The 23,777-nt window shown below is 58.2% G+C and overlaps 1 protein-coding gene across 3 annotated transcripts in view; it reads right to left on the reverse strand.

Annotated features, from left to right (window-relative positions):
* RASGRF1 (Ras protein specific guanine nucleotide releasing factor 1) overlaps nt 1–22,448 on the reverse strand; it is a 41,885-nt gene extending 19,437 nt beyond the window's left edge. For 2 of the 3 annotated variants that reach the window (XM_056347445.1, XM_056347443.1), the window contains exons 1-9: nt 21,833–22,447; nt 9,033–9,139; nt 7,897–8,044; nt 4,642–4,734; nt 3,495–3,748; nt 2,174–2,253; nt 1,491–1,684; nt 1,265–1,374; nt 14–132 (exon numbers count right to left, since the gene is read on the reverse strand). In XM_056347445.1, the coding sequence (XP_056203420.1) occupies nt 14–132; nt 1,265–1,374; nt 1,491–1,684; nt 2,174–2,253; nt 3,495–3,748; nt 4,642–4,734; nt 7,897–8,044; nt 9,033–9,139; nt 21,833–22,108 (1,381 nt within the window). In that variant the 5' untranslated portion in view covers nt 22,109–22,447. Of the gene's footprint in view, nt 1–13; nt 133–1,264; nt 1,375–1,490; nt 1,685–2,173; nt 2,254–3,494; nt 3,749–4,641; nt 4,735–7,896; nt 8,045–9,032; nt 9,140–21,832 lie in introns of all 3 variants that reach the window. The other variant, XM_056347444.1, reaches the window with a different exon arrangement.
* Nucleotides 22,449–23,777: the final 1,329 nt, after the last annotated feature.

The raw sequence follows: 23,777 nt of genomic DNA on the forward strand, positions 1-23,777 counted from the left end.
ACAAACGCAGTACCTTGTCTTACGAAAGTCTGGCTGGTGTCCAGCAGAATTTCACACCCTTCAATAATCATCCTCTCTATCGCCAGATTTTTTCGAATATTTTCAGTCTCGCTCACTTCATCATGCATTATCCTGAAAGAGGGAAAAGAGAAAATCAGAGCTCAGATGAGATCTGCATTTTTCCCATCAGATCCCTTTGGACACACGGGAGGGGCTGCACCAGGTAACACCAAAACTGAAGGAATATCAAGAGGATTATGGCAGTCACCTGTATCTACCCAGACAGACCCCGGAGCTCAGGAGGTAACCCACACATCAGCCTGGGCTGTACCTCCAGATTTCTAAATATTGAAACGTGAGTGCTTCTTGCATCAGAAATTGCAAAATTCTGATGTAGGGCTGACAGATCCCCCCCATCACTAGCCCCCTGCAACATCCCTGCTTCTTGAGGAGTGGGAAAAGGGATGGAACCTCTTGATGGATCACCCTGGGACCAAGGAGTGCTGGTGGGTTTGGCACCAGACACGCTGGCACCGGACACACAGAATGCTTTGGTCCGTGGCCTGTGGAGGGAGGGGGTTGGGAACAGGGAATCGTGGCCAATTCCCAAGTGGTCACTGCAGCTGCCTTGGAGGCACTCAGCCCCTTACCGCAGGGCAACCCCACCAGCAGCCACCGGCACAGCCATGCCAGACAGAGGACAGAGCTGGACCTTCAGAGCCATCCCGGCGCTCCAAAATTGGTCTTTCATCATTAAGGAGCCCTGGAAAAGGCAGCCCCTGGCTAGCAGCAGCCAGGCTCCCACCCCACCGGCCCCGGGGGTGGGGTGGCACAGGAGGGCAGGAGGTGGCACCAGAACATCTCAGCTTTCAAAACTGCCAACAGCTCGCAAGGGGTTTCATCCTGGTCAGGGATGGCTGATGGGCTCTGAGCAAACTGAGGACTGAGCTTCTCCTGCGTCCCACCCCAGTGGGACAGCACAACCCCTCCATGACCATCTCCACCAGCTTTACCCTGCAGATGCCGTACGAACACCCAGACCAGACCAGTCCCATTGGCACTGCACCCTCACCAAACCCTGCGGGTGAGGGTCTGCCTGCCCCAGCCCTGCTCCCTGCCCACCAGAAGGGCAGCCCACCGTGCTGGCAGCCTGCCCAAGAAACCCCTCCACCGGCCCGACCCACCGTGGTGCTGGCCCCAGCCCTGCACCCCTGGCTGCCAGGATGGGCAGGGATGGGCAGGGGCAGGCAGTGGTGGGTCTGACCTGGACAGCTCTTCCAGCTTGGACTTGGCGTAATCCAGGCTGTTCCTCTCCACGTGCTCATGGGGGGTGTGAGCCAGCAGCTCGTGCAGCGTGAGGATGTACCTGGGGATCTGTGGCACAACAGACCGGAGCAGGGCATCAGCCACAGTGCAGTGCCAGGGGGTGGGCAGGATGGAGGGGTTGTTGTGGTGGCATTCCTGGGGCCGATCCCGGTGCCAGCCGTCACCTGGAACATGGGGTAGGTCAAGAAGGTCTCCAGGGTCCTCTCCTCGCAGTCAGGCTTGGCCTCATAATGCTTCAGCAGCTTGTCGAAGTCCCGGTTCTGCTTGCAGTGCGCCAGGATCTGCAGGCTGTACTGGTGGTTCCTCACAAACTCCTGGTAGATGTTCAGCATGGGCAGCAGGATGTCAAACAAGTCGGCTGTGAGCAGAGAGGCGGTGGAGAGGTGGGTGTGCTGGTCCAGCCCACCCCCTGGGATCCAGCCCCCCGGCTCCCAACACTCCTCACTCCCAGATCCCACCTGTGGCACCCTCTGGGATCTCCTGCTGCTTGTGCAAGCCCAAGGTCTGCCCAGTTTGGGTTTTAAAGAAACCCTGCAGTGCTAGCTGAAGGTCTAATTTGACACAGCAATGCTCTTCAGCATCACCTGTGCACGGTCCAGCCCACCCCTTCCACCACCCAGCAGAACCAGGAACACAGCAACTTGGTTTCTCTGGGGTTTTTTGCTCCAGTCCTTGCCCCTGTGACCGATACAAACACGGAACAATGTGCCATGCGATGCATTTCACCGCTGCTGCCAGTTAGCAAAACGCCTGTTGAGTTGCATGAGGAGGAGGAGGAGGAGGAGAGCAGGCTCGGCGCTGCCAGCGCGTGGGAAGGGAACACGGCGAGGAGGCAGCACACACTTACCCAGCACCAGCGTCGGCCAGCTGGATATCCTTGCCTTCAGGCCTTGGTAAAAGATTTGGTGCAAAAACATGATTGTTTCACTGAAAGATAAAACAAGGAGTGAAAAGGCAGATGAACAAGTGGCAAATAATGACTAATTAAACAAAATCACCAGCCTAGAGGGGAGCAGGGGAGCCCTCGGGCTGGCTGGGGAGGTGGCTGCACAAGGTGGGGTGCAGAAGGGGTCCCTGGAGGTGCATGGGGAGTGATGGACAAGGACAGAGGAGGAGAGGGAGGAACTGAGTAGCTTGAAGCTCCCCTCAGAAGTCAACCCAGAAATGCAGGGGAGCCCAGACCCCCCCTTCCTGCAGGGGAACAAGCCACCCCCTGCCCCAGCCCAGCAGAGTGGTGCTGGTAATGGGGGCGAAAGCACCATAGCCTCCCCTGCACCCAGCACCCGCTGTCCGACGCTGGCTCTGTCTGTGCCTGTCCCAGACAAGGCATTGTCTTCACACAAGCCCAGATGTGGGGAAAACTGGAATTTGGGTTCTGCAGTTTGGGTCCCTCCCTGCTGCCAGAGCAGGCTGGCACCCCATGCAGCCCAGGGAGCTCCCAGCAGCAGCAGCAGCAAGGGCTGTGGAGAGGGGCAGGAGCCAATGCCAGGAGCCAAGAGCACTGCTCCTGGAGATGCTCCCCGCCGCAAGGGACAGGTGGCCAGCACCTCCAGGGCTGGCAGGTAAGACTTGCTGCTGTGGGACAACCGTGGGACAGAGCCATTGCAGCTGCCATTAAACCTGGCACATACTGATGACACACTTGGCATCACCATGGCTTGGCTGGAGTCAGTGAGTGCCACCCCCCATCCCAGCCAGCCCCTGGGGACAGCCACTCTTGGCACACTGCAGCGGCTTCCATCTCGTGTCACATCTGCAGGAGCGGCTGCGGCTGCCCCTCCACACCATCTCCCGTGAAAGCTGCATCCTCCCCGCTTTACTCGTCCTTCGTTACCTTTGGGCTGCTATGACTGCCAAAGGACACTGCCCTCCCCACCGCCAGAGCCAGGACCTCACACAGACGGGCTCCTGGCAGCCCCAACCTGCTACCAAAGCCCTGGAGCATCATCCCCTGCGGCACGTCCTCATGTCAGTGCCAAGCACTCACTGGGCTGCTTGTGCAGGTGTCCCGTGGGGATGGTGAGCTCCATCCATGGCTTTGGGGGCCAGGCTGCAGGCTCCTGGGGAGTCTCCCAGCACCCATTCCTGGGGTAGGGCAGCAGGCTGTCCAGAGGCTGCTGGCTGTGCCGGGGTGCCGCAGAGCTCTTGGAGCCCAGGATGGCACTCACCTGTTGAGGAATATGCTGCTGACATCGTCATGCGTGATGGGAGGCTTCTTGGAGCTGGCCGCCATCCGCAGCGGCCGCAGGAAGTTGTTGACGAGGATGTGGAGCTGCTGGACGTACTCGGCCTCTGCCTCCAGCATGCTGAAGACAACCTGGTTCCTCTTGCGCATGCTGTCAGCATGGGGGGACCTGATGTAGTCCTGGATGATGGTCTTCCACTTCCTCCGGCACAGCCAGCCCCGCAGGAAGCTCTGCACCTGCGAGGGAGCAGCGGCCACGTTAGGGGCCAGGCTGAGGAGCCGGGCAGGTGCCCTGCGCTTGGCATGGTGCAGGGACCGTGGTGCTGTGGTGAGGTTTCCCTGGCTCTGCGGAGATGTGCACGATGGTGCCTGCTACTGATGCTGCTCTGAATCCTTCCGGCTGGGAAACAAACGAGAACTCATCTAAATGCACTTTCTAACTGCAGACAGTGTCCTCTTTTCCCTTTTAGAGAGAGACACATGGAAGACTCCTACAAGAAACAGGGATCCACAGGGTTCAACCCCGTGTCCCCTGCACAGGGCAGCAGGTGCCCAGGGCTAGCAGAGGCTTTCCCAGGGATCGGGTAAGGGCAGGACCTGCTCCTGAGCAGTGGCAGTGCTGGTCCCCTCCGTGGCACCATGTGGTGCTGGGCTCGCCTGTGGGAGTGTGGTGCACAGCAAGCTGCATCTCCTGATAAGCGTGGCTTCTTCTCCCCAAGAGCGCTGTATTTGGAGCCGATTTCTTCATGGGGTCTGCTGCTCCCTGCAGGAAAGCTGTTGGGGCAGTGGCTTTTTCTTTGCAAAAATAAAAGGCATAACCACAGCTGTGGGAGGAGCCAGATGTAAGAGGCGCTGTTTGTGCGCAAGCCAGCATGGGCAGGGATGCCCCACTCCCCCGGAGAGAGCGGGGAGTGCCCCACGGAGCAAACACAACGAGCAGAAGGGTCTCCAGGTTTGCAAAACACATTTCCCTCCTAAGAAAAACCCATTAGCAGAGGCACCTCCTCAGCTAGCTCACCCAGGCCAGCTGCTCTACCAGCCCCACACAGAGTGTGTCTGTCATGCCGCCACGAGCACCGGGACCCCACCATGAGCACCAGACCCTACACCGCTCACCCGCCGCCACCCACCTTCTTGATTTTCTTGATGTCACTGTCGTCGTCACTGGGCGCACTGGTCTGGCCAGCCTGGATGCGCTCATGGTCCTTGAGCAGGGAGGCAATCTGTGGGCACAGGCAGGGCGTGAGCGGCCACCCCAGCACAGCCTGGCATCTCCCGGGAGCCAAGGGCACCCTGCTGCCGCGCAGTGCCGAGGAATGGCACATCCATCCAGCTTAACTACTGACACACAGGTGCTGGTTCTTAGTGTGAGATGGGTAGATGAAGCAGATAAAGAGATGCTGCAGAGCTGTCAGGGCGCTGCCACCTCCCTGGCATCCCCCGCACTCACTGAACACACCACAGAGACAGGGACCTGGAAATCCCACTGGGTACCCAATGCAAACTGCATGCCTCTTTCCCAAGAAAGCCTCGCAGGCGAGTCATTAAAAAACAAGTTGGAGAGAAAACGGAAGAAAAATCTCAAGTCATTTGCACCCTAAAACTTGCAGACGAGGACAAACTCTCACCCAGTCCCAGCTTTCCAACACAGATTGGATAGAATCACGTTAGCTTCCAAGCATTTGAATTTTTACTGTTTCTCGCCTGTACTTTTTCTCACTCCTCTCCTCACTGCCGTGTCCCTGCCCCCACGGCCACAACCCTTTAAAAAGCTACAGGAAAGGAAAACAGAAAATGCACCATCCAGAAAATGAAAATTGGTAAAAATGTGATTTGAATCTTGATTTTATAGAAAATAACCCAAGTAAGAAAACTTTCAAAGAGGACTTTCTTGGGGGAAAAAAGGTCACATTTTGGAGAGAGAGGAAAAAAGGAAGGTTTGGGTTGAGATCTTTTTCAGTTGGAGACTCTGCTTCCCAGTGATGCTGGGAAGTGCCAGCAGCAGTAACTGCGGTACATGGCAAGTGCATGTTGGGTTTTTTGGTGTCTGGGCTGTTAGAAGGGAAAGCAAAGGATGAGCAGAGAGCTGCTGGGGAGGCGGATGGGGCAGAAGCTACTTCTGTCACATGGTCACAGCTCGGGAAGGGGGGATGACTGCCACAAAATCCAAACTGTGATGAGGAGCTGTGTGTTTTCATGCCCTAAGAAGCTAAAAATGCTGTGGGTCGGTGCGGTCACAAAGCTCAACAGCCACCTCCCAGCGCCGAGCTCTCCCAGAGACCTGACCCCCCCAGCATTCGGCATGGAGGCATCTCCCCAAAACTTCTCACTGCCGGGAGGCAGAACATGGGGCTGGCACCTGGTGTAGGGCTGCGGATGAGCCCGATCCAGCTGACCCCACTGGTGCAAGCCGGAGAGGCTCCCTGGTGCTGTGGCAGCCCCCCAGCACCCCCACTCTCCTACAGAGCCCCCCCAGCACCGCCAGCCTCAGCAGGAGCAGGAACACGCTGGAGCAAGTGGCCGCAGCCTCACAGGCACCAATGCAGCTCACTCACAGCTCTACTGGTTTCACCCCATGTCATTGCATGGGGTTAGATTTTAGAAAATAATTTTTTCCTCTCCCCGTGCTTTCCTATGGAGCCTCAAGTCAGCAAACATCCCCTGCACACCCTCTGCATTTAAGTGTTTGACAGCACCGAAGCCATTCCCTGCACCGGCTCTGGGCACATCTCAGCCAGGACCCATGAAGTGCGTTTGCCGGTGCCATGGTTTTATTTTGGTTTCTGTTTTTTTTTAAATTGAGTGAGCCAAATTTGCACATTAAAGTAGAAGCTGATCATTTGATCTCTGCTTCAAAGCCTGTGGAAGAGTAAAAAAAACCCAACAAACCACTGCAAGGTAAAATCAAATGTACCTGGTCACGGGGGACGGGCTGCAGCTCTGTCCACCACCTCTGATCCCGACCCCTCCGCTAATTTTGGGGTTCACACCACATCTCCCACCGCCCCTGACCGAAGGCTCATCAGGTGCTCATGGCCCCGCTGCCACCGCTCACCTCCCCTGCCCCTTACGCTGGCCGCACTCCCAGGGGAGCAGAGCTTTCCCTGACCTGGAGGCTGGACCGGGCCGGGGGAGCTCCCAGCCAGCGCCAGACCAGGGTCCCAGGGGAAACCCCCCACCCAGCCGGGGCCGCGGGCTGCAGCTGAGGCTGTTTGAGGCTGATCCTGTTCTGTTGGAGAGCACAAATCCAGCAGTGCCAAAACAGCTGTCCCCTCCTCCAAGACAAAAAGCAGCCTTCAGCATGCCCTGACTCATGGTCAGGGACAACTAACCTGCGCTTTTTAACTCGAAAATTCCACATTTCAGGAAAAGGCCACCATAAGGATGTGCCGTACCGCTCTCACCCTCACTGCCTCTCCAGCTGCTTCCTCCGTGGCAATGTTGAGATTTTGACTGATTCAGGGTCAACGTCTCAGCCCAGCAGGCAGTAGGACATGCTCCCAGCTGCCTCCACCATGAAGCCGCTGCCTGACTCTCCCTGCCAGGCACGAGGACGGGGCCAGCACTGGCCCTGGGGTGCCCCCCACTCGCCTGCACCAGCAGCACCACCGCCCAGGCGGTGAGAGGGTACCTCGGGCTGGCTGCAGCCCTGCAATGGGGGGGCCAGGCAGCGCAGGGCATACCCACACCTCCAAGCATCTGCCTCCTGGGTGCCTCAGAGATGCCAGCTTCCCTCGGCACCGCCTGCTGAGTCATTTTTGCATTTTGTTGCTTTGTCTGCCGCAACCCGCGTCGTGTCACCCTTCCGACAGCCCAATGCTGCAAACTACTGAGCAGCAAACTGCTGTGAGAGCTTCTGGGACAAGCTACGGGCAGCAGGTTTTAGGGGCCACTCCCACTGAACTTCTTACTGCAGCGTCCCTTTTGTTTATAGCACCGTGCATGTAAATTCCCTGCTGTGCTCAGGTTATGCAGCTTGCACCTGGCACAGGCTCCTTCCCTTTTTCAGCGGCTCCTTTCACTTTGCACCACCTGGCAGATGTTACCACCAAGCATGCAGCACGCTGAGGGCGTCTAATCAAAGTATCGAGGCTGAAAATAAGGACGGCAATTTGGTGAGATAAGGAGTGTCCACCCCTACCCAGATATCAGGGCGGCATAGCCACAGCCGCCCGCTGCACAGCTCCTGCAAGAGAAACCTCCAACAGAGGCGATGCCCTCACCCCTCTCTGCAAGGGAAGGGCCAGCCTGGTGTCATGAAAACAAGTATAAATACAGCAGCCGCGACATCCCCCAGTTCCTGCCAGCGCGGTGATGCCGCCCGCAGCCCGTGGGTCACCCCAGTGAGTGGCAGTGCATCCATGGGGCGATGCCGGGCTCTTCACCTCGGCCTTCAGGCGCTCAATCTCGATCTCCCCGTCCTCGATCTGCTGGCGGAGTTGCTTGGCAACGGTCTTCTCCGTTTCCACAATCTGCAGGAGATGGAGGTACTTCTGCATCAGCGCCTCGTGCTCCGTCGCCAGGTTCCTGTAGCTGCAGGCAGACAAGGCCATGACTATCCCTCCTCCTGTGGTCCCACTGCCATACGTTCCCCCCAGGATGTGCACATAAAATGAAGTGTCTGCACGCTGTGGTTTGCTGGGGGGGTTGTTCACCTTCTTGGGTCCTACATGCTGCCCTTGCCCCTCTGGCTTAGGGTACCCACAGGGTGAGTGAACCAGGAGGCAGTTCTTGCAGTTTGGGATGCTGCTACTCAGAACTGACTGATTTGGAGAGGAATCGGGTTCCCCGCGAGGGTGCAAACAGAAAAGACAATGCAAATTTTAAGGAAACGGTAGGAGACAAAAAACCACCCACAAAACACCCATGGCCAAGCCCCTCTCACCTACCAGGTCCCAAAAGTTTAACAACAAGGACGTTTGTGACACAAGCTCTTATGAGCACCTGCTCTCGTTAAGGTGCTGCAGCAGATATTTCTCTGATCTCCTGCATACAACACTCACCGCCTCCCACTCCTCGCTGCCAGCCTGGCACCCTCCTTCACCAGACACGTGGCTGTGCCATGCTGGCTCCCCTGGGCAGGTGGGATGTGCCAGCATTCCCAAGCCACAGAAACACAAGCTTGGAAAAATCTCTCTCTGACTGTTTTTGCTATTCCAGACAAAACCCCTCCCAACAGTCTTTGAACCTGTCGGTGAATCGGGCATCCCTCTGCCACCAGGCTGGGACAGGCAGTGCCAGCCTGCTGGGGTGGCCACCCCACGTGGGATGGGGATGGGGATGGGGATAGGGGTGGGGACGGGGATGGGGATGCAGATGGGCAAGCAGGGACATCCAAATGCAGCCTGCTTCTCAGCACAAGGGTCCCCAACACAGAGCTGGTGACTAAAAGCGCTTTGCTCTGCCCGCCGGCCGTGCCCAGCTCAACAGCTCCCTGCCTGCAGCTCCCTGCAGCTGCCCTTGGGCACAGCTGCCCCTTCGACACCCCTCACCCCCGGGCTGTGCTGGCGGAGGGTGGTACCTGGCGTGAGCGATGGCTGCCACCCACTCGTCACAGTCCTTGGCATCCTCAGTCCTCAGCTCCAGGGTCTTCTGGTTCTCATGGTTGAAATTAACAGTAAAATAATGCTGTGGGAGCAAACACAGGGCAAGGTTACCCCTTACTTGACAGGGCCATTAGAAAAGCGCTTTATGATCCACCACAAGTTGCTTAATTTTTTTAAAAAAACCACATTTTCAAACACCAGGAGCACAGCTGAGATGTGCTGCCCTCAGCACTCAGGGAAGAGCTGCCCCTTGCCATTGAGGCAGCGCAGCTGTGCCATGGGCGAGGGCAGGGCAGAGAAATGCTCCGAGGGGAAATCCCGCTGGGCAAACACCCAGCTTCAGCTAAACCTCAAACCAGCAAAGCCGAGGGGGCTGCTGGCCTGATCCTGCAGCAATCACCTCGGGGACAATCCTAACCCCGGGAAAGGAGCAAGGGTGTTTAGCTGGATGCTGCCTGCATCCCTGCCTGTGCAGGCAGTGAGCATCCTCAGGCAGCGAAATGAAGCCCTGCTGCTGCCTGGGGCTTGATGCTGAGCAGAGCCCCGGTCCCACGTGCTCGCATCGCTCGAGCCAGGAGGCTCTAATGGGCAACGGTGTACCAGGGCTCAGCGCAGGGCTATATTTAGCCTCCCTTGACATTTACAGTATTTGTGCTAATTGTGTGCGGTGGCAGCCCGCGTCGGCTGGAGTTTGTGCTGCTCCTGTGCTTTCCTGCAGTCTCCTAGGAAACAGGTACCACGCTGCAATGCCGGATACTGCCCAGAATAACTGGGCTAAAATGAAACCCACTAGAAAAAGCTCATCCTGACATTATCTGCTCCTCTGTTAGGTTTAATGAGGGATCTGAATTAACAGGTATCTTGGCAAAAAAAATAACAACCAAACCCAACCCGCCGCTTGCTCCCTGGCATGCACCCCTGCTCCCCGGAATGGCAGGCAGGAGGCGGCTGCAACCACAGACCCTGGCATGCCATGAAAATGCAGACAGGCACCACAACACAGGCAGGAGCTCCCATGGGAACCTGCCCCTATGCCGGTCTGCAGGCAGGAATGGGCAGTGGGGTGTTGCACAGGGGCAAGGCTAGCACTCATCCAGCACAGCCGGGTGGCCCAGCACCATCACTGCCTCTGTGTTGAACAGCAGGGGTACTGCTCACCATGCTGCCCCAAAATAGGGCTACATCTCCCATCCCTACCCCTCCCAGCTCTCCCCTGTCCTCGTCCTCCCCAGGCATCTTTATCTCTTCTCCCCTGCCCATCCCTAATCAAGCCCAGGGGTGTTAAGGAGATGGATGCAGGATGCTTTCAGTGAAACTGGGATGCAGGGAGCTGAGATGAAGCCAGTCACCGTTCCCAGGTGATGGCAATGCAGGCAGCACAGACGGATGGAGACCCAGCTCCCTGACCTAGTACCATGCCCACCTAAGGCTCGTCTCTCATCGGGTGACAGCCTGAGGAACACCCTCTGAGCTCACCCAGCCCACTGGGGTCCTGCAGAGGAGGAGGGTGGGGGGTTGGGGTGTGGCGGGGACCCTACACTGCCCTGGGGCCATGCCAGAGCCCTCCTTTAGAAATAGCTCTATTGCCTTTTGGGGGGCAACTGCTTGTTGCTGTGACCCTGTTCAAGATGCGTCTATTGCATCCCTTTTATCTCTGCCCAGGATCCTTTACCCGGAATATCTTTTTATTGCTGATCCTACAGACAACTTTTCTCCTTGTGGAGTCATCTCCATGGTAAAACATGCCATCATCCATCTCCCCCACTTCCCTGACCCACCATAGCCAGGCTGGCGAGAGCTCCTGGCAGCTGGGCTGCTGCTTGTCTCTGTCTGTGCAACACATCTGGAGCTGCAGCAGCTCCACAGTCCTTCGCTTCTCACCCCCCTTCTCCCTCCCACCTCCGAAGGCTTTTACTGGCAGCAAGATATCTCCGATAGAAAATTCACCAGAAATTTTTGGTCTCTAAAACTGTGGTAGTTACGCACCTCTGCTTTATGCCCATCTCTCTTACATCCCTTCCCCTGCAAACAGCATTAAAAAGAGCTCATCAGATTGGCAAGTCTGGAAATCCTCCCCCTTAAAACACCGACTCAGGAATATCACCAGCCGTGCCAGGGCACTGCCAAGCACTCGCCCCGCCAGCCCCAGTGTCCTGGCCACAGGGACTTGAGGGGTGGGAAAGCCCCTTCTCAGTCCCAGTGCCCCCGTGAGCACCCGGTGTTGCGGGGACAAACTGTACATTCAGCATGCCACAGTCCACCGCTGCCACCAGCCAGTGCTCAGCTGAGTCCCCATGGACCTGGAACATGGGGCGATGCCTCCGTGGCTCCCCCAAACCAGTCCCTGGGGGTGGGACAGCGAGCCCTGGACCACCCTTCCCAGGCGTTGCGGGTGCCTTGGGGATGATGCAGCACCCGTGTGTGCTCCCATGGGCGAACAGACCTGTTCAGAGCCCTGCACCCACAGGCACCATGCCTGACCCTCACCAGGGCCCTCCAGGAAAGCAGCACCTCATACAGCTTCAGGACTTGTCACATTTTAAAATCAGGGTGGCAGGGAGCAGGGCAGGGACGCGGGACAGGCACCCATCCTGCCCACGCCGCCTCTCCTGCTTTGCCCACGGAGGCACCTCCAACAGCAGCACCCAAATTGCTCTGCCAGATGGCTCCTGGCTCATCTAACTTAAACCCAGCAAGGTTTTGCAAATGACAGTTTCAATGGTGTCAGCAGCGGAGCTGGATGATGTGGGGCTGAAATGTTCCCACCGTGGCCAGAGGCAGCTCTGGCAGCTGCTGCGGGGCCATGGCCGGGACAGTTTGGTCCCAACCGCTGCTCCACGCGCAAGTAAAAGCTGGTTCCTGTGAGCACACACACGGCAGCTCCCCGTGTCAATCCAATTTATCCCCATACAATACCCAGGAAGTGCAGCGTGCTTAAAAGGAGGAAGTTGTTTTATATTTGAATAATAAAACTCCCACCACCTTTTATCTCCGCCTAAATTACGATCCTTCTCTGTTATCACAGTGACACATCCAACCTGACAGCCCGGGAGCGTTTCCAGCGCTGCTCACTGTGGTGGGGGCTGTGGCTTGGGGGCATGGCCGAGCCATGGGACAGACCCACAGACAGGACCAGAGCAGGGGGCGGCAGGATTGGCCCCTGCCTCCAGCATCACCCATGCCCAGCTTCTCTGGGGCAGTTCCAGCTGCTGGGCCACCCCTGCCCAGCGCAGGGCACCAAGTACCCAGCAGCTTCCATTTGCTGCTTCTCACACCCATCTTTTGCTCATTTGAAGACCACACGAACTCACAGCCACGGAGGCACTGACCCCTCTTAAACCACCTCTCACTCTGCTTCCTGGCAAACAGCAGATGCAATCTATTTGCTCCAGCTTTTCACAGGGGGAAGGTGGTGCACCCCCAGCAGCACCAGGAGCTGAATTCATCCCGCAGACCCCGAGCTGCCCAGGCTCCCAGGGTTATGCAAATGTTCCTCAGTGGAGGCAAACAATGTCTTTTGCTTCAGCCTCAGCCTCAGAAGCACGTAACCCCAACATTTCACAGTAATTCGATGGGAGGCAGCCCAAGGCACGGAGAACTTCAGCTCCAGCAGGTAGTTCAGCAAAGTCCCATACCTGGACACCCAGTACTGTTGTGCACAGCATCAGGCACTCGCAGCTTGAGAGGTGCAGGCAGGACAGGGCCAGGCAATGCCAGCATGGGCAGGGGTCTCCGGGATCCCCACAGCAGCCAGCAGCTCAAAGCCCATTGCCAGCGGTTGCTCTTGGGGTGCCCCAGCCAGTGTGTCCCCAGGGCTCTGCTCAAGGGTGGCCCAGCCGGGAGGGACCTGGCCCAGCACCCACCACAGCCCCAGCCCCCCAAGCCCACTCCCCAAACTCCGCTCCCTCTGTCACTTTTCCTGCTAAAGATCCCCAGCGCCAGCTTGGCTATTTTTGCTCAGAGTACAATAGCAGAATGCTGCTCAGGAGCTATTTCTGCTTCCAGAACCTCAACAAATGACTTCGAATTAATGAAGGAGACTACCCGAGTGATTAATGTGCAGGGACTATCTCCCCAGAAATGTCCTCCCGCATGTCTGCTGTCCCTGGGCTGGCACCATTAGCGCAGTGACAGCTCTGCCCCCTGCCACTCCCAGTGCCGCAGCAGCAAAACCTCCTGTGTGCGCACCCCCCGACGTGGTTCCTGCCACCCAGGACACGGGTCCCTGTGCGCTGCAGGATGTGGGTCCCCGGCAATCCCAAGATGCAGGACCCTGCACAGCCCAAGATGCAGGACTCTGCCCACTTCCCTGCCTGTGTCCCTCTGATGCCCATTCCTACCCACCGCGGCTGCGATGCTCGCTCCTCCATCCTCCACATCCTCAATAAAAGCCAACAAGATGATTACAGAGAGCGCGTTTGCCGTAGTGCTTTGGGGGGTTCCCACACTGGGGTCTCGCTGGGACACAGATCCCCATGTCCCACAGCCACAACAAGATGCCACGTGCTGCTTCTGCAGCGATGTTTAAGGGAAGCTGGTGAGCTCCCCAGGGGCTCCGCAGCCACAGGGAGCTGGGCTCCCCACAGGGCTCCCGGCACAGCACGCCAGCAGCAGCACCGGCATCCCCGCCGTGTCCCCACTGCTCCCTGGGGAGCGCTGCCCAGACCTCCCGCTCCCCATGCGCCAGGGCTTCGGTTCCCCAACGCCCGGATGGCCTGTGCCATCCCCCTCTGCCCATGCAGACCCCACCAGTGCCCAGCTGCTGGCTCAGGGGCCAGAGGGAGCAAAGGGCTGGTGCCACAGGAGCCTTGGGTGGCACCGACACCACGGCTCCGGGGATGAAACAGCAAATTTTCCAGTTTATCAGAGTAAAGGCAGAGAAGGGTGAAGCAGAGCCAGGCCTGCCACAAGCCAATGTGCTGCTGCTGGTCCAGCTAAGCTCCTGAAAGGTTTTACTTTGCTTCTTACTTTCTCTTAAGTCAGCAGATAAAGAAATTCAAATAGGCTTTAAAACAATGTGTTATTTCGAAAACAAAAAACCAACGTATTCCAGCATTTTTCAGAATTTGAGGCAGGGCGTTTTTTAGCCTGAGCAACTTGCCAGACTGCTCTGGATGCCACAACCGATGTGGCCAGGCGCTTGTCCTGCAGAGCCACGGTGCTCACTGCCGGTGCCTGGGTCTGCTGAAGGGGCCTGTGCAAGAGCAGGGGGATGAAGGCAGAAACACCCCCAGCAATGCCACCTGTGAAGAAGCGGTGACCATCGCCCTTTCCTGTACAAAGTGGTTTTGTTGTGCCATCACAGGGGCCTTTCCACCCCACGGCAGATGCCCCTCGCCATCCCTCTGTAATGGGGATGCTCCCCGCCGTGCCGGGGACCCGCCTGCCCTCCATCCACCCATAGCAGATAGGTATGCGGCCGCCTGTTCATGAAGCTGATGGTTATTGCAGCTGACATAAAGGGCAAGGGAGGAGAATTTTCCTGCTCTGGATGGATGAGTCTAAAAATCCACAGCCAGCAATGGCAGCTTTTAACTTCCCTGACCTACATACCATCTGCTCTGGGAAGACAGGACCTGGGATGCAGAGGAGGAGATGGGTGGTCAGGCAGCTCATTTGCTTGCTGAAAATAAGAAAAAATCCCAGAGGTTGCAATTTCTCTCCTCTGCTTCAGGACGGACTGTAAGGTTGCTCATGCACAGGCACTGGGGCTAAGCATCAGCCATGTTGGATGGGCTTTGAAGCCCCACGCCCATGAGCAGGCAGGGGACCTCCTGCAGCAGGGGGGCTTCACCCCATGTGAATCCCACCCTAAGTCTTGAGCAGAAACATTTGTAAAAAAAACCATAAAATCAAATCAAATTTTCCCCTCTCTGGCACATCATCCAGCGATGCTGGCAGACAGGCATGCAGGCAAGCCTGCGTGGCACAGGCGATGCCTACGTGGTATCAGCAATGCCTGCGTGGTACTGGCACCATCAGCAGCCCCCTCGCCCCCAAACAGCTTGGAAATACAGCCTTGGCATCCCTCTATACAGTAATTAATAAAGAAACAAGCATTACACCAAAGTCCTAACCCTGGGTGTACCAGACATTCATACCTTGGCCAGACTTTATATATGAGTATGACCATTGCCATAATGACTGCGCCTTCTTATTTGCAATAAATCTGCAAAAAGTGTGTGCGCAGCTGAGAAAGTGTATCTGAGGCTGCTGAGCCAGCAGGGCTGGGCTGGGGGAAGGTCTCTGTCCTTTCTGCTTCTTTAGCAGACTTCATGAATCTGTTGGGTGAGAATGTGTGAAAGGTGACAGACGCATCACGTTTAAAAGACAAGAATCAGTAGGATAATCTGCAAATTTCTGAGTATTTCAGGTTTAGGTTTACAAATTGTGATTTAAGTTCAAAAAAATCAGATTGCACATAAATTCTGCACTGCTGGTATGAAGGCTGAGTTACTGCCACGTTCAGCTCATTGCGGAAAGCCTGGCTAAAAGTACACAAGTCCAGGGAAAAAATATTGAAGTTTTTAAAAATCCAACAGGACAATCCAACAGGCCAGCTGTCATGGCAAAGACCCAATTGAGCGAATCAAGGCTAATTAAGCTGACGGGAAGAGCCAAACATCTTAAGCCAAGAGATCTCTTAATCAGAGGTGGTCCATACATAAAAAAACAAAACTATATTGAAAAATGTCCTTTTAAACTTTTCAATACCATTTTCTTTTTTCACATTTTTTGTTTTACAAGTAAAAATGCTGTCAGCTATTTTGCTTTATCACAAACTAACCAGTACTGACTCGTGATCTTTAGCAACCAAAATATTCCAATACCTGTTTTACTACAACTCAAGGGTTTGGATGCACAGACCCACTTATTCTCAACAGCCCAACAACCAACAGCTCCTCTGGCACAATTCCCGCTGCCTCAGAGGGGGCTGCTGCTCACACCCCTAGCTGTGCACTGTGGAAGCTGGAGCTCAAATTCCTGACACATTGATGCTAAACTGAACTCCGAATATGGAAAACCTCAGGAAGGTGTTTGACACTGTGCTGGGGCTCGGGACAGACAGGTATTTACTGCTGAGCACGTGATACCCCGATGTTCCTTGCCACTGTTCACAACCTCCGGGGCTGTGCAGGGCCACGTGCTTTGCACTCGCGATGACGTGCAAAAGGCAGCTCTTGGCTATGGGGGATCTCAGCCTTTTGGAAAAACATTTGTAGATGTTTATAAAACCCACAGCCCCAACCACCAGCGGTGGATGAGCATGTTTAATGTATGCACCTTGCTTGGGTCACGAGTCCTGCAAACATGGGTTTGCCCAGCACGGACCAGCCCTTGGCAACAGCGACGAGCACAACCTCAGCCACGGCTCCCGGCTGCATCCTGCCCAGCACCCCTGCCCGCTCACACCGTGCGTAATGCTGGGGGAACAGTTCATTACATGACTTTAGCTCCTTTGTTCACGGAACATCTGTAAGAAGGCTATGTTTTCCCAAACTTGCCTTGTTTGGATTTATATGACAAATCTGGGGAATAGTTTTTCATCCTATGACAAAGCCCGCTCCCACAGAGGCAAGGTGTCCTGCGCTCAGCCTCAGCTGTAATCGCTCCGTTGCCATCAGTCACACAGATCACACCACATGATCCTGTCCTTTGAATACGCATCATGTGAATAATCAGAAAGACAGCGATCAGGCAGCAGCACACTCAGACAGATACCCCGAAGAAAAAACAGACTTTTCTAGAAGACAAGAAGCGCGTTACCCGCCTGTGCAAAGCATGTTTTGCACCGGCTCAGCTGCGGCTGGATGCACGGTTAACGCAGGATTTCCGTGCGGCACAGGGATCACTCGCTGTCTCTAGGCAGCCCTGTCATACCAACCTGCTGATTTTGCTTTGCTGCCTCTGTGCTGGGCTCCAGCGGGTGGGCGGCCGCCCCGCACCCTGTGCAGGAGCATCCTTGCCCCAATGCCCTGCATGCCCAGAGTGGAGCACAGGGTGCCCAGGCTGTGGGCAGCCCTGCTCAGGGTGTCCATGGACACCCTGCTTGCCCTGGCCGGAAGCTGCTCTGCAGGCAGGATCCATCCCCTCCTGCCACCGTGACTGGAGCCACACGCTGCTCTGAGCCCTTCCCTGCCTGCCTCAGTTTGGGACCATGTTCAAAGCCACTTGTGGGTCCTCTGCTGCTGCTCCCACTCACCTAGAGCCCATGGGCCAGATAACCCCGGCCAGCTGGGCACCTAACAGACGTGCCCAGGAGGAGAACCCATCATCTGCGGCTCCCCTGGCCCTTGCTGGAAAGAGCCAGGGGGTCCCAGGGGGCACATGTTGCTCACCATAGGGGCTGGGATGGCAGCACCCAGCAAAGGCACTCGCATCTAACGCCAGAGGAGAAGATCTGGGCAAATGCCTGGCTGCTCTGGCAGGGCCATCCCACCTTCTTCTGCAGAGGGACCAGCAGCAGGCACCTGTCCAGTCCCCCCGGCAGAGCGAGATGCTGTCTGTCCCTGGCTCACCCATAGCAGCCCTTTCTGAGGGTACCGGGAGCTCTGCCCAGGTGAGCTCCCTGTGCCGGGACAGGCACAGACGGATCCCGTGGCCCATGCTGCTGCACCAGGAAGCTGCCCAACCTCTCCTGCTGCCAGGGATGGCTTCATCAGCGGGGCACCCGAGAGAGCCAGAGCTGCCAGCACCCAACACACTGCGAGGGCAGGCATCCCCGAAGCACCCAAGTACCTCCAGCTCCGCTACCCTCCAGCTATTCCAGTGTCTCAGGGATGGGTGCCAGGGACAGGGTGCTCTCAGTGACTGAGCTTTGTTTCAGCTCGACACCTGCTACTCTTTGTGCTGCTGGTGCTGAGAAGACATGTGGCCTTCCCATGCCCTCCTTCGCTGTGCAGGGAAACCAGCAGGACCGGGGCCAGACGCATTTCAGGGAGATGGAAGAAAAACTTTCCCTGAAGTGCTGGTGGGGACCGTTTCCACAAGCCTTCTCCCATCCCACTGGGAAACCACGGCCACACATGCCCACCCACTGACCGCTCGTCCTCAGCCTTGCATCAGGGTACAAAATGCTTCCTTGAGCCTTCTCTGCCCCCTGACAGCACAGACAATAAATGTTACACCCATCGCTGGCAGAGGCTGCAGAGCTAGGGAAGAAAATCTCCAGCTATAGGCTCTGTGTTCACAAAGGCAGCCTAGGCTTTGGGGAAAAAAAAAGACTCACAGCTCCAGAGAGCTTCTGAGTTTCAAGTCAAGGGTTTCACACAGCGCTACCACTTGACTCAGCACCACGTTGGCTCTCATCCGAGACCCAGAGGGTTGCTGGTTAAGAACGGCACCGGAGTACGGGTCTGCAAATCCAACTCAAGGCTGGATCCACAGAGTGAACCCACTGCCTGACTGACGTGTGATGGAGAGCCCTCACTCAGCGCAGGTGCTTCCCAGCCCTGGGCACACAGCCTCGAGGTCAGGGATGGATCAGCTCCAGACCTCCACACCTGCTCAGCTCCTCAGCCGGGATCTCACTTTGTCTATGCCCCCCACCGTGCAGTTCCAGCCGGGGCACCCCATGTCCTGCCCGCCCTCCCCTACAACACAGCATGGACTTGGGGGTCTCTCATAGGCCCTTCCACCAAGGGGCAGGAGATGTGATCACCTGAAAGCACATCCCAGCATCCTCACCTGTGGGGTAACAGCAGGTCCCAGGAAGTGGCATGACACAGACACCAGAGCAGAATAAAAGAGAGGGTTCACCCCCCCACCGACGCCTCGCCCCAGCATCACTGGGCACTCGTCCATCACGCCACTGGCACCACGGCCCCGCACAGCCGAAACGCCAACCTCCCGCACCGAGTGAGGCAGCAGACCCCTCCTCCGGGCCACAGCCTGAAGCCTACCCAACAATAAAATATCTTCCAAACCAAACTGGTTTGAAGAAAATTTCATTTGCGGAAAAACATAACAAAAAGAGAAAAGAAAGTTTCCAGAGGTATCCAAATCCCCTCTTCGGTGTTTGTTTTTCAAAGAACTTTGCTCCTTTATCCTCGCATGCACTCTATGCTAAAAATACACTGCATTCACAGCAAAAAAATCCCCCACCACAAAAACATATGTGAACTTTAAAAAAGAGGGGTTTTTGAAAGACCCACGTTTTAAAATTTCTCCTTTGTGGAGAATTTGAAACCTTTCAGGCTTTACTCCCATGAAGACGGAATCTAAACCAGAAACTCCTCTGCTGCAGGGAATATTGTCCTCATAGCTCCAGTTGTAACTGCCCGGATAGATAAATGCCCTCAGAAAACAATTAATGGTGATCACAGGCAATGCTAGAAATTTCCTCGGCACCTTCCTTTCAAAGCCACTGAACATGGCTCGGTACCAGGTGAGCTGGAAGAAAACGTTTTATCTGGTTTGCAGAACTCTGACACCTTCCACCCAGAGACCTGCCGGCTTTCATGCCATTTGCTTGCTTTCGCCCTCCTGCACAGCCCATGCTGCAGATCTGCACCATAAATATTCTGCTGCTTATCTCATCTGGTAATGCCATTAATTAGTTTGCAAAGCAGTGGGCATTCAAGTGCTTGAGCACTTTCATTTATATTTGTCGTAATGAATTATACAAAATTACAAGCCAGACGCTAAACCTTGGTAAATCGGTGCCAATCAGTGGCCCCGTAAATATCTGGTGTGGCAGGATCCCACTGTGCTGTGGCAGCGGACCCTCGCTTACAGTGAGGGCAGATCTTCCAGGTGCATTTTGAACTGGAAAGGGGCTGTGCCATCCTCCCCTTGATGTTTACCTGGTGGAAAATCCCTCCTGCACAGACACCAGGAGTCAGAACCTGGTAAGCCAGCTTGCTTTAAACCTGGCTGGCAAGCTCGGCTGAAGCCGAACCAGGAACGTGCAACAACATCTATTACGCTGCTACCTAAAAGGACACAGCTGACAAAACAGGACAGCGGCGTGACCCCCTTGCAGCCACAGACCCTTCCTTGCTGCTACAGCCGACCGTGCCATACACAGGAGGCTACTCCTGTGCAAGACCCAGGATTGCGAGGAGGCACAGCTGTTGCAAAAAAACGGGATTTTCATCTGAACAGGGAAATACTCCCGTGATCCCTGCTGGGAGCGAGGAGACGTGCCACAGAGCGGTGGTGCTGCACTGCCTGGCTCTTGTGGCAGGGCTTTCTGGAGCGCTAAGCATGCCATGATTAGCCAGAGGCAATTAAGGGGCTTCCTTCCTTCCTTCCTTCCTTCCAGGCTGCCCCTTGCCCCCGGCGGGTGCCCACCGGGGCCTGTCCCGCAGTCTGCTGGCAGCGCTCAGCACCACCTCTCTGGAAGGCTGCTTAGGCAGAAATTATGCAAGACCTGCAGAGCTGGACCCAAGATGCTCGGTGCCTCCTGCGAGCACCCAGCCTGAGCTGCCAGCACCGGGAAAACCACCCCAGCTCCTCCTCGCGAGGGGCTTCCCAGCGCCCCCTGCCACACGGGCACCCAACCAGGTGTGCGGTGAATTCAACCGCAACAGGCTCCCGTCCGCATCCGTGAGACCGGAGGTAGATTTGGAAGCTACGGCAGTGATGGACAGGGATGTGCACTCCCAGCCTGAAGCCAGTCCTTCCTCCCCCCCTACCCAGCACCGACCCCTTCTCCCCACCTGGCTGCTCAGATGCACCCCCAGCTCCAGCAAACACCAGACAAACAACCCAGAGGTTGCCAGCACCGCACGCTGCACTGCTGCGTGCCACGCTGCTGGGTGCCACGCTGCTGGGTGCCGTGCTGCCCACCTGTGAAAGGCGTAGCTGGGGGAGAGACACCCACCACCAGGCCCATCTCCCTGCTGGGGACCTGGGGGGCACCCAGATTCTCCCAGGGCCTCGCAATTTACTCTTTCAGTGCTGTGCCACCCGCAGCCATGAGCATCTGGCGAGGAGCACTGCACCCAACTACCAGCCCTGCATGTGCCATGCGGGGCCCCGGTTCCGCTTCTCCCCACTGCCCAAGGTATAGGGGGTGCGTGGCATTTCCACCCACGCCAGGAGCACGCGCTGCACGTGTGGGGAGTGGGAACGGGGTGAAATCCACCCGCAAGCAAGACCCTGTGCCCCCCTGCCACGCTGAGCACCCAGCATCCAGCGCCGCGGCTGAGTGTGTGCCCCCCACCCCCTGGCAGACCCCACGGGGTGCTCACGGAGGGGGGGCTGCGTCGGCTTGGGATAGAGCAAAGCTAAGCGGCCAAGCCACAGCGTGGACAGAGCAACCCCATGGGAGCCCCGGGGGGCCGCGGGCCCCTCCACGCCTCGCCGGGGCCGCTGCCCCGAAGCCTCGGCGGGGACGGGGGCCGCACCGCGGACACGCGTGGGGCGCGGGGCTCTGCTGCGCAAAGCGCGGCCCGCGGCCGCCGGGGGGCGCCCTGCGCCGCAGCCCCGCCGCCAATACCGGCGGCTAATTAGCCGCGGGGGGGGGACGACCGGGGCCGGCTCCGGGCACAGCCCGGCACCCCCATAATGAACTCACCCGCTGCCCCGGGGTGCGCTGGCAGCGCGGCGGGGGGCCCGGCACTGCAACCCCGGGGAGCATCCCCCCTCCCCCGGCACAGCCCAGTCTCATCCCCCGCCCCGGTCACGCGTGGGGCAGGTCCCGGGCGCCGGGCAGGGCCGCTCCGCGGCGGCGGGAGCCCCCGGCAGCGGGGCCGGGGCATCCTCCCCCTCCGAGGGCGGCCGGGGCAGGGCGGGGGGCGCCGGCCCCGGGCCCCCCCGTCGCGCCCACCTGCTTTTCCAGGGAGTCCTTGGCCGAGAGGGAGGGCTTGGGGGAGGGCGCCCGGTCGCAGACGCAGCCCTCGAGCAGGTAGAGCCCCGAGGGCCGGGAGCTGGAGTCGGTCTCGAAGTAGAAGAGCATGTTCTGCAGCAGCGCGAACCACTTGGTGTGCCATTTTGTGTTGTCGGAGCTCCGCTTGCTCAGGTAGCCCTTCCTGGCGCCGTCCTTCTTCGCCAGCAGCCCCAGGTAGGTGACGTGCCCGTCATTGAGCCGCATCCCCTTCTGCATCTTGGTGGGCACCGCCAGCTCCTCACATGGTCCCCGCCGGGCGGCCGGCGGGCGGGTCCCTGGCGAGCAGCCGCAGCCCCCGCGCCCGCATCAGCGGCGCCCGCTGCCCCCGGAGAGCCGGCGGCTGCCGCGGCGGCTCATGCCGCGGCCGAGCCCCGGGGCCCTGCCCGCGCAGCGCTCGCCTCCCGCGGCGCCGGCGGCGGCGGCTCTGCCGGGGGAGCGCCGCGTCCCGGAGCCGCGTCTCCCGCAGACGGGCGAGTCATGTGATGCCGGAGCCGCCGGCGGCACCGGGAGCCCGTCAGCGCCGGCCCGAGCCGTGCCGCTCCGCTCCGCGGCGGGGCTGGCCCTGCCCTGCCGCCCGGCTGCGGGGGCGGCCGCGCCGCGCTCCCCGGGGCCGCCCCCCCGGGCCGCGGGATGCCGGCGGCTCCCGCCCCACCGGCCGCCGCTCCGCACCGCGCGGGACCCCCGGGCACAGACAGAGCCCTGGGCCAGCACAGAATCCTGCCCACAGCTGGAGCCTCGGGCCAAGGGGCACCCCCAGACACACGGGACACCCCCGGGCACAGCCAGACCTCTGGGCCAAGAGGGACCGCTGGGACAGATGGGAGCCTGGTGATGTGGGGTCCCAGGCCAAAAGGGACTCTCAGGTCAGGGAAGACCTTGGGACTAACAGCACCCAGGGCAGAGCAGGACCCTATGGACAGGGATTCCTGGGTGAAGCAGGACCCCCGGGCCAAGTGGGGACCTCTAGGGCCCCCTATCAAAGATCAACCCAGGTCTGGCACAAGCCCTGGCTTGCCATGAGCCCCAGACTGAGCAGGACCCCCAGGCCAGGTGGGACCCCCAGCCTGCACTGGCTCTGCGTGAGGTTGGGCTCGGCTGGGCACCCACTCCACTCACTGCAGGAACCCACTCCAGCCTCGGGTGCCAACTCCCCCCGCTGCCCCAGGGAAGCACTCGCCATGTCCAGCCCTGTGCATGTTGCTGACCGTGGGATGTCCCCACTCGTGGCCTTCCCCTTGGCCGGTCCCACGCACAGCCTGCACCTCCCCACCCAGCAGCGTGGGGCTGATCCAGTCCCTGCACGCTGCAAACCCCAGTGCCCCAGGCCCCTTGGTGGTCCCTCGGCGTGCAGCGGTATCAGCACCCCTGGACACCATCCTCTCCCTTCCCACCCTCCGCTTCTCCTTAGGGCACCCTGGTAACTGTGCTGCCGCTCGCGGATGTCACACATGGGAGAGAAGAGGGCCCAGTTTCTCCATTTATTATTGTTCATCTCACTCTTCGATCCCTCTCCTCCATCCTGGCCTTGTGCGCTGTGCCGAGCAGGGCAAAACTGGGAAAACTGGGCAATGGTGCAGCTGGAGCCTGCGCAGGGCAGGGGGGGCCCTGGTGTTCCCCATGTTCCAGGGGGCTCCCCGCAGCCAGGAGTGCTGGGTCGGTCAGATGCCAGGGTGATGGGCACATGTGAGACCTGAGGTGGCTGCGAGGCGGCACATGAGCCCTGCTGCCCATGGGCAGCTGCCAGCCCACATCGGCAGAGGAACTGGCCCCAGCCCCATCCCAGGGGTGACCAAACCCCTGCAGACAGGGAGGGCATCAGGAAAACCGTGTTAATTAGTTGTGTTTCCACTGAAAGTGCTGGCAGATCTCCAAGGAATTCAGTGAG

The sequence above is a fragment of the Falco biarmicus genome, chromosome 7 (genome assembly GCF_023638135.1).
Source record: "Falco biarmicus isolate bFalBia1 chromosome 7, bFalBia1.pri, whole genome shotgun sequence".
Classification (NCBI taxonomy): domain Eukaryota; kingdom Metazoa; phylum Chordata; class Aves; order Falconiformes; family Falconidae; genus Falco; species Falco biarmicus.